Genomic DNA, 9904 nt, shown 5'->3' with positions numbered 1-9904 from the left:
GCCAACCCCCCGCGGGCTCCCCCCCGCACCCCTCCCTGCGCGGCGGCTCCATCCACTGCCATTGTCCGTCCACCGAGCGGCACTGTTGGGCCGGGAGAGGAGAGCGGCTTCACTCCACCTCATGGCTGGCTCCCTCCCTGACCGCGCTCCCTCCCCTCCGTCCGTGGCCCTTCCCTCGCGTTCGCTCCACGCCCGCAGCCGTCTTCGTTGAAAACGTGTATTTATTTGCCTTGCGCTTCGTAGTCCGTTCCACGCTTTGTCACGGGGGGGCGGGGGTCTCCTTTTCGTGGCGTTGCTTCCCTCCGCGGCGGTCTGGCTGAGGCCGGTGTTCTGAGCTGCCCCTCTGCCTTCGTGCGCCTGGCTAAAGAGGAGCTTACCTGCCGTGGCCTGAGACAGTAAGCGTACGGATCTGTGAGATGAAGCGGCTTGAATAAATTTCGAAGTGCTGGAAGCCTGCGTTCCTATTTCAGTGTAGGAGAGAAAGGGAGACTGAGCTATCCGAACTTCAAAAGTTCTGTAAAACTCATATCACTCTTTCTGCAAGGTTTAATGCTCTACAGCCTGGCTACGGCAAATACAGAGTAATAGATGAGCAGATCTGAATGGGTTTGAATTATATATCGTGCCTTGCTTCTGTTCTTCTTGGTATCTTTGCCCCTGCTCTCCTTGTAACTATGAAAGCTATTCTTTTCCTCTGCAGGGGCCAAACAGAATGAGCCGTCAGTTTCGTGTGCCTTTGGTGCGTCTTCCTCTGATTTTTTCATATATTTTAGTAGAGACCCCCAAAGTTCGTGGTTATCTCCCCTGTAACTTAACTCAAACTTAGTGAGACCTGAAGCTTGCTTTTCTTTCACTGTAATTCTCCTCCAGTCCTCTCATCATCATCTTTTACGTTATTGTAAGTCCTTTATTACAGATCACGTTACATTTAAATTTTCCTTCTTCTTTTCAAGACACTGCAGGTCTCCGCCCTCTGCCCTGCAGCAATACCAACAGTTCGGTCCCTTTTCGCACTACCACATCTGCGTATTTTCCAGATGGTTTTGAGGCAGAGCATTTGTAAGCCTGGGGTCAGCCCCAGTATTGTTCACAACAGGCAAGTAGTGAGCCAGTTAGAAGCCAGCACATGGAGGTAACGCCGCTCCTTTTTACCTCAGAAGTGCATATATTTTTAGTGTGTGAAATTCTGTGCATCATTCCTGTGAACTATTTATGCATTTTAGCGTGCATATATATATATTTTTGAGACATCCTACGCAGTAATGTGTTCTGACTACTGCTTACATCAGGGATCCTTAGCTATTTGTTCAGTGTGCCTCATAAGCATTTATTTGATTTCTGTGCTTGGGGTTTCTTCAGCCTGTTTCCTGTAGGCTTTAGGACCTTCTGGTATACGCTTAGATGGTCAGAGATTAAATTTCTCTAATCTTCTTTTAAGGAAGCATAATGTATTCATCTGAGATTGATAGAAAGCAGAGAAAAATGAGAGTTTTGATTCAGCTGTCTTCCCAGGTTGCTGATTAAGCTGCTAAAGAAGAAGGGGATGAGTTTGGTTAGTTATAAACTGTAGTTATTGCATCACTTTATAGAGTTTGATTCTACATGGAGAGTAAGAGTTCTGTTCTTTTTTTTTTTTTTTTTTTCTTTCCTGAGGAATAATCCAAAATTAGAAACTCTCTCAAATGACCTTGTTAAGCTATTGAGTGAGGAGAACATACCACACTGCTTCTTAAGAAAGATGTAGAATCAGTAAGACACACAACAGAGAAGATACAAATGGCATTTTGTGTAATCCTCCCAAGGTCCTGAAATCTTTGCATTGGTGCCACAGGGTTATTTCCAAAGTTACGTGAGGGTTGTTAATGCCTCAGAAATCGGTGCACACATAATACATCTGAAAGACTTCAAAAGCGTCATGGTGACTTCAGTTAAATGTTCTTGCAGTACCTTCACTAAACTTCTGTGTTGGGAGAATGATAGGTGGCTTTTTTGTTACATTAGGGAAAACATGCATGATTGGTCTGACTTGTCCTTCAGCTTTCTTATTTACAGTTGTAAAAATGATGACTCCTCTGGAAATTGGAAAAGCCTATTACAATCCAAGAGCTCTGCTTTATGACTTGCAACACACTGTAATTATTCATAAATACTATTCTTTCTGTCTTGCTTAATTCTTAATCACATCCCCAAATAATCCATGTCACAGTGCTGTTCACAGGATTGGAGTCAGAATAAAAATTTAGTGTTTCCTGATGATAATTTTCTCAGATTTGCTTATTCATGCAGAAAGATCAGGTGCATCCTAAGCTTTCTTCTTACCTGGGTATAAAACATACAGAAATAGTATTTTTATCACTTTTTTTTCACTGCATCTCTATCTTAGTTTCATTACAACTTGTATTGCTTTTACTTTTCATCTTCATTATATTTTATAGTCCATAAGAACAAAATTAGTCAAAGCTCTTGGTGTTATTTGAGCAAATTCCATTTTAGGATGGTTGCATTCTTCTGTCCACAAAATCTCAGCTGTACAGGAAGCTGTTCAGACTAAGTGGTAGGTGGTAAGTGACTAGAGGAGGGCTGGGAAGAAACAGAAAAACGCAGCTGAATGAAGTTGGTGGGAAGGAAAGAATATATAAAGGAAAAAGTTGGAATAAGGAAGTTGCAGAAGCAGAAGAGGCAAGGTGGAGGGGTCTCAAGAAGAGGAGGCAGACAGAGGAAGGTCCACAGGAGTAAGAGAAGCAGGACATAAAATGTAGGAGGGTCACAGGAGAGATGAGCAAAATAAGGCAGCAGAGAATGAAGAAGAAGGTGGGAAGCAGTTCATATGCCAATTTGCTTCCAGGAAATGGTGAGAATATTAAACCCAGAACCTTTCTTGGGTTTTGTCCTTTTTGGTCTGTTTTGTCACATGTGATGTTTTATTCTATGCTAGTTCAATCTCTTTGCATTTAACAGTCTTCTAGCTAAGAGGAAATTTTAAATAGATCTGTATTTATTCCCTTAAGAAAATGTGAATTGCTGGTTTCATGTGACTGCAGCTGTGCAATATATGCTGTGTCGGTCAAACACCACAGAGAACTTGGCTCGGCCTTTGTCTCCACCTGGCAGGTGGCCAAGCACGGCACCACTGACTTCTACACCACTTCGAGGACAGTTACCGTTCTAGATCCTAAATGACTGAATTAACATATTTCTGTATGAGTAGGTTTTGCTAGTAGTTTCCTTTTGTTTAAAATATTTGATCTCAGCAGAGCTGGTCTCCTTTTTCATCTAAATCTGAATTCCTTTCTGTGTTTTCTGCAGCCTTTTCTGCCTCTATTTTCTTTCATTTCTTTGTCTTTTAGTTTTCTTTTATTTCTGTAGAAACCTGTATCATGAGGGAAGACCACAGTGCATAATGAAGGGGAGACTAACCCATTCTGGAAAATGAGTTAGTTTTGTATTTTCAGAATTCGCAGTGCATCCACAATGACAAAATGCTACATTGTAAGGTCTGTGCAATAATATGCATCATATCTGGGAGTAAAACTGGCATAGAGGGTAGGAGCAGCTCAGAGCAAAGAAGGATGAACCACTGGCATCTGTGAGGGAGGTGGTTTCGAATTCTATCACAACCTCACAAAAGAGATGAAGCTGCATCTGTGACATCTGAATGATGTAGTTTCAGAGGATCATTCTTGACACTGTAGGTGGTAACATGAAAAGCACACTGAAAACAAAAGAAAAAGGAAGAACATAAACAGACTCATCAGAATAGCCAACAAAACAAGAAAAGGGAAGAATTCCGGAGCTTTAGGTTTACATGCTGTTTTACTTTCTTTCAGAATGGAAAATTCTAGAATTGCATTGGGTCACTCTGGATTGACTTCCTCATACACATAATAGAAAGGCTTTTTAAAACTATCATCTGTCCTAATGGAACATTTTCTTAACGAAAGTTAATGAAAACTGACATACTGGTTTTTTTCTTCTGGAGCTAATTGAAATAAAATTTTAAGTTAAATACTTCAAAACACTTCGTGGGCTTCAACTGGAAGAAATGGTCCTTATCAAAGACTGCCTGACTGCATGCAGTGTCATGGTGAAATAGCCCATGCATCTACCCAGATGTCTTTGCTATGACAGTGGACAACACTGGAGGACGACACTAGAGGACAACACTAGAGTCTTTTGAAAAGCTGCATGAAATGACAACCAGTTAACTATTGAGTAGACTTCATAGAAATGTCTGTTAGGTGTAGATGGCCTTAAAATTTGAAGCATGAGAACTTACATTCTTTCCCAAACTTAACTTACTTTTTCCTATTGTAAGTCTAGATCTTGTCATCTAGATGTTCAGTGTCCAACCCATTCTTGGAATCTGACATTCTTGTTCTTAGCTTTCTTTGCCAAGCTTTATAGTTTATTTGTTGAGAGAAAACGGATTTCCTTTGCAATGTTGACGACATCAGATTTTTTTTTTTATTATGAGATGGTACTTTTGGTCATTATGCTGCACAGGGAAGAGAAGGTCCTCAGTCTGTGGGTGTAATAGGGTATATATACTGAGATGGTATTTGTGTGTGTGTGTGTATATATATATATATATTGTTTAGCGCATATATATATATGGACTAGATGGTGTGTGTTTGTGTATATATCTATATATACACTAAGATTTTGTATTTTTCTCTCGTACAAAAATTAAGTTCCACGTATGTCAGAATAGTCCTTCAATCTCACAGTGCATGCTGACACACTTCAACATTTCATTCTGTGTTGAGCTATCTGTGAATCTCAGTGAATGTCAATTAAGGCAAGGAGGTATTTACAGGGAAAAGAAACTGCCCGTTGATTAATTCTTTTGTTACTTTATACTTGCTTTACAGGCCAAAGTTCAAAAAACATCAGTTCATCTCCAAGCATAGAGAGCTTGTCTGGAGGACGTGAATTTACAGGATCTCCACCTTTGTCTGCATCAAAAAAGGATTCCTTTTTCAGTACAATCTCCCGCTCCCGTTCCCAGAGCAAAACTATGAGCAGAAAAGAATCGGTGGGTTCTTTAACTTTTTAAGTTATTTTAATGTCACACTGCATTACTTGTTAGAGGCAATCATTTCTCCCATTCATTAAGCACTTGCACTTGGAAATGTTTCCCTAAGCACGCATTAATGGCAAAAGCAGAAATAAGCTATTTCAACTGTTTCTGTTGAGTAACATCTCCATTATGGCTTCCATCCCATTATCCTACCTGAAATGAAACTGTGAAAGCACCTGTTGCCTCTGAGAAAGAGGAGGGAAGTCCTGTAAGTTCATTTGCTTTGTTAGACTGTTGGTGTAGTCCTGAAGTTAATAAACAGTTCGGTGGGAAGCATGAAAGCTCAGCAGATCCAAACATGTCCATCTGTTGTCCCTGAAATTCCTTAATACATCAGAGGTTTCCCAGTGTCTGTAGCATCTGTAGTCTGCAGTCACAGTTCTATTTCTTGCACAGCTCTGACCTTATATTTGGCCACAAGAAAGTATTATTCAAACAGATTGTTCTCATCCAAGAAAATTGCCCCTTATCGTGGGTGTGTTCCAAAGAAATTCTCATCCCATCAAAGATATCGTAGGAGCACTACTTTGATAAACCTCATTTGCCATGGAGCAGAAGCATTCTTGTTTATTTTATATACACATTTCCCATTGTCTTTCTGCTGATTAGAAACCAGATACATAGTAGATGGAAAAAGCTGTATTTTTGGTAAGGTTAAGGCACAGTGGTTTTCTCCATTCCATTTTTACAAATGTATGCTCATATAACTTCCTATTGATTTCAATAAATAGGAATAGCAATATTTCTATATTACAGCATTTTTCAGGTGTTCAGAGCTAAATATTGTGCAGAAATTTAATCTGAATATCTCAGCATTTTTGTCTTTAAATAGCAGAATCTTTATTAATAGTCACATCATATTTTCAATTTGATATTTAAAATGTTCTAATGAAATGCACAACTTTGCGCAACTTTGTTCAGTTTTTGTTCACTGAAAGAGAGGGTTTAATTCTTGTTCCACATGCTTTAATGTTGTCTAAAGAAAAGCTGTGTTTTGTGGTTAGTCAACAAGAAGCTATAATTTTGGTTTGTGTCCATTTAAGACATATTGAATTGAATCTAAAGCTAAAATAACAACATAATATCTCTCTGCTTGTCCTCATGAGTTGAAGAAAAATAAATATACTGATATCAAACTTTTCTTTTTATGTGGTTTAACAAGATCTAAATCCAGCTTTTGTTTGCAACTTTTGTCCAGGTCAGCATTTGGGGATTTTGTGCTAGCAGAGTTTAAGAATAATTCCTCCTTAGTTCTCTAATAGAGGACATCATAGAAGAATTTGCCATTATAATATTTGTACTCAGTTAGAATCCATTAATGATTAACATGTTTTTCAGGTAAATAATTTCCCAAATTCATGATATTTTATTAATGTTTTTTCAAGGATTTTAGACAAAGAAGTATTCATTGGAACAGATCTGTAGTCCTTATAATAATTTTCAGTAGATTGGTAATCGTGATAAACTAAGCAGAGCATAAATTTTCAAAGGAATTCTTTGAACTGTGATATATAATTCATATTGGAGCATTTTATGATTAAACAGCTAGAAAAGGTTTAGGCTACTGAAATCTATTGCCTTATGTTCAGTTTTTGACTGACCTTTAATATAGGAGAAAGGAATTTGTAGCAGCTCCAAGAGGAAAGGGTTTGTTTAAATCTGTTGTCTATTGCTCAAGATGATGTTTGGGTTTTGTTTTCCTGTAAATTTCATGATACCTCCTTTTCCATGTAGAGAAGAAAACCTCAAAGAGTTCATCCTGAGGTCCCAAAATAGTAGCATCAGAGTTCTCCAGTCTTACAGTTGCTTCATTTATAGCTGTTTTCTGGAGGCAAAAGAAGGCTTGAAAACATAATGGATTCACATCTTTGTTTTATTTATAAAACTGAACTGGTTTATGTTTTTACTCCAATAATTATACAGATTATGTTGTTAAGTATTGGGGAAATTACCTTTGCTGGAACATGACCATGCATCAATCACTTTATAAAAAGATGGTTTTAAAATCAGTCATTCTTGGTGTAACAGATGAAAGAGAATGCATTTCCCTTTCATCCTTGTACTTCTAATTAAGGCCCTTCCCAAGCAAAGTGGGAATGGAATACATACATAAGAATATGTCCTTCAACATGGAGTTAAAAAAGTGATTTCCACAGACCAGAGGACGTTACTGTGACGTTGTCATGGGATGAACAGGAATGTCATCATCGCAGGTTGCACCTGGAGTACTGTGTCCAGTGCTGGTCTCCCCAATACAAGACAGACATGGACATACTGGAGAGACTTCAGCAAAGGGCTGCAAAGGTGATGAAGGGACTGTGGTACCTCTGCTATGAGGAAAGGCTGAGAGAGCTGGGGCTGTTCAGCCTGGAGAAGAGAAGGCTCCAGGGGATCTCATCAATGTGTATAATGCCTGAAGGGAGGGTGCCAACAGGACAGAGAAAGGCTGTTTCCAGTGGTGCCCAGTAACAGGACCAATGGCAATGGGCAGAAACAGAAACACAGGAGGCTCTGTCTGAACACCGGGAAACATTTTTTGACTGTGAGGGTGACTGAGCACTGGCGCAGGTTGCCCGAGGAGGTGATGGAGTCTCCATCCTTGGAGATACTCAAAAGCTGTCTGGTCACAGTCCTGGGCAGCCGGCTCTAGGTGACCCTGCTTGAGGAGGGGGTTGGACCAGATGACCTTCAGAGGTTTCTTCCAACCTCAACCATTTAGGGATTCTGTGACAAGATAAACTGGAATGTGACTTGTCTAAATTCTTTTTTTCCTAAAGGTGGTCCCACAAGTTGGACTTTCTCTGGGCGAGTTGTGATCAAAATTAATACTTAACTTGATTCATTGCCTCCAGGAATAGGATGTATCCATTTCTTGTATTAAGGACTTCTTAAGGTAGCAACATTTGCGTTATATTTAGTCTTCTAGATCTTTTTTTCCCCTCAAATGCAAAGATCAATGGAATGACTTTTTTACTGCTGTTGTCAGAAACAGATGTCCCCTGTTTTATTTAGTTAAGGAAGTGAATCTACAGCCTCAGGGCTGAATGCACAATATCAGATCATGTTTTGGCAACCCATGGCAGCCTTACGGTTTTCACGTTACTATTGAGTGGCACTCAGCTGTACGTTAATGTGAGGCCCACCAAGTGTGTTTGAAAGTCTATTTTGTGCTCAGCAGTGAGATTGTTCCCTACCCCTTTATATAGTTTGCAGCTTTCTGACAGGAATAACTTAGGTTGCAGTTTCTGGAGCTGTCTTCCCATAAACAACAACAGGAACTTTTAATATATAACGCACTCCGGTGCCTGTTATCTTCTGGCTGGGTCAGTCTCACTGGAATAAAGTCCTAGAAAATTTCTCTCATAGCCTGCTTACTGCCCTCCTTTTTGGCAGTTGGGAAATTGGGTGCATTTGTGGTCCGTTTATTTCTCATTATGTTTCGTTTACATCTCCAGCAACAGTTAAGGACAGTCTACCCCTCTTTTTGGCAAATAGCAAAGCTGCTTAGACGTTGATTCTGGCAAATATGGTTGGCTGGTCTCAGTTTCTGGCAGAATATTCTGTAAATTGCTTTCAGCCATAGAGATGTGCCAGAGAGGGTACTTTTGAGTTGAACAATATAAACATTTTTAAAACTTCCATGAAAAAATACAGGAGAAAGATGGCTTTGACTAAAAAGAGGTTTGATTCGGAGAAACTGTGTATTTTAATAAGTAAATTTCTACATAAAAGTTTTCAAGTTAAGAAAAATCAAATTATCCATTTGGAAAATATGTTAGTTTAAAAATTCCCAAGAAGGAAACATTTCTAAGGAAATTCTGGAGCAGTTTATTTTCTTTACTAAAATACTGTACAAACATGGTCAGTCAGAATCCCCATTTCTTAGCAAAAAAAACTGAACAAAAGTGTCATGCATCATGCTGGTTTTGATTGCACAGACTTTTTAATTAAATCAGATTTGACAACATATGCTATTGTCCCCACAAGCAGGTATAAACAACTGTTACTGTCTGTGATTTACATAGCTAATCTGACTGATTTGAAGTTAGTTATGAGTACCCCTACAGGTTAGAAAATTAATGTATGCCATTATTTTCAATTAAACAGGCATCTGCTCTACTGATTTAGAACCTGATCTTAAGGGTACAAACTTGACAGTTTTGCTCAAGTAGAAGTGGTATACAATATTCAAAGAGATAATAAAATAACTACTAGACAAACACACAAAAAAATATCATGCATGCAAAAATTCCTTTGAAGAAGAGCAAGCCTTTTATGCATGGTGCACATCTTGGAGAATTTTTTTATTCCCTTATATCTTTTCCCTGACTTATTTTTTAAATCTCTTTAAAAGGTTTTAAGCAAAATATTTGTCAGTCCATACTTACCAATGCCAAAGACTTATTTGGAAATACAAATGCTATGATGAAGTATCCTTTTTTTAGTTAAGCACCATAAAATGTGCCCAGAATAAGTAAGCGTCTGTGTACAACAGCCAACTCCTTGATCAGTGTGTTGGATTTGTTAGGCCTAAAGTTAAAGACATGATGATTGTGCTCAGTGCCATTAAGTTTAACGACCTTCAGTGCCTTAACGTTTAACTGCAGTTAATATTGGACGACACTTGTCTTCCTTATTCTGATGTGATAGGCCAATTCAGACACCTGAAAAATGCAATTTATTTAGTACTTCAGTGCTTGTCTAATTTTAGGGATAGATGAAGAGAATATTAAATCTGAGATGCTGCCAGGTCATGTGAACAGAGTTCATAGAAAAACCTCTGAGATATTTTGGAAGTGTGATTCTTCTCTCTGTTGCCTCTCT

At 38.9% G+C, this 9904-nt stretch overlaps 1 protein-coding gene across 1 annotated transcript in view; it reads left to right on the top strand.

The window, feature by feature from the left end:
* The window catches only part of TBC1D5 (TBC1 domain family, member 5), a 297889-nt gene that overhangs the window by 249881 nt on the left and 38104 nt on the right, over nucleotides 1-9904 (top strand). Inside the window, exon 18 of the mRNA XM_010585896.1 lies at nucleotides 4872-5035. Coding sequence (XP_010584198.1) covers nucleotides 4872-5035 — 164 coding nt within the window. The remainder of the gene's footprint in view (nucleotides 1-4871; nucleotides 5036-9904) is intronic.

Source organism: Haliaeetus leucocephalus, unplaced genomic scaffold, assembly GCF_000737465.1.
Source record: "Haliaeetus leucocephalus isolate CR32 unplaced genomic scaffold, Haliaeetus_leucocephalus-4.0 Scaffold135, whole genome shotgun sequence".
NCBI classification, from domain to species: Eukaryota; Metazoa; Chordata; class Aves; order Accipitriformes; family Accipitridae; genus Haliaeetus; species Haliaeetus leucocephalus.
The sequence above is the reverse complement of the archived record's forward strand: the minus strand, read 5'-3'. Positions and strand labels throughout refer to the sequence as shown.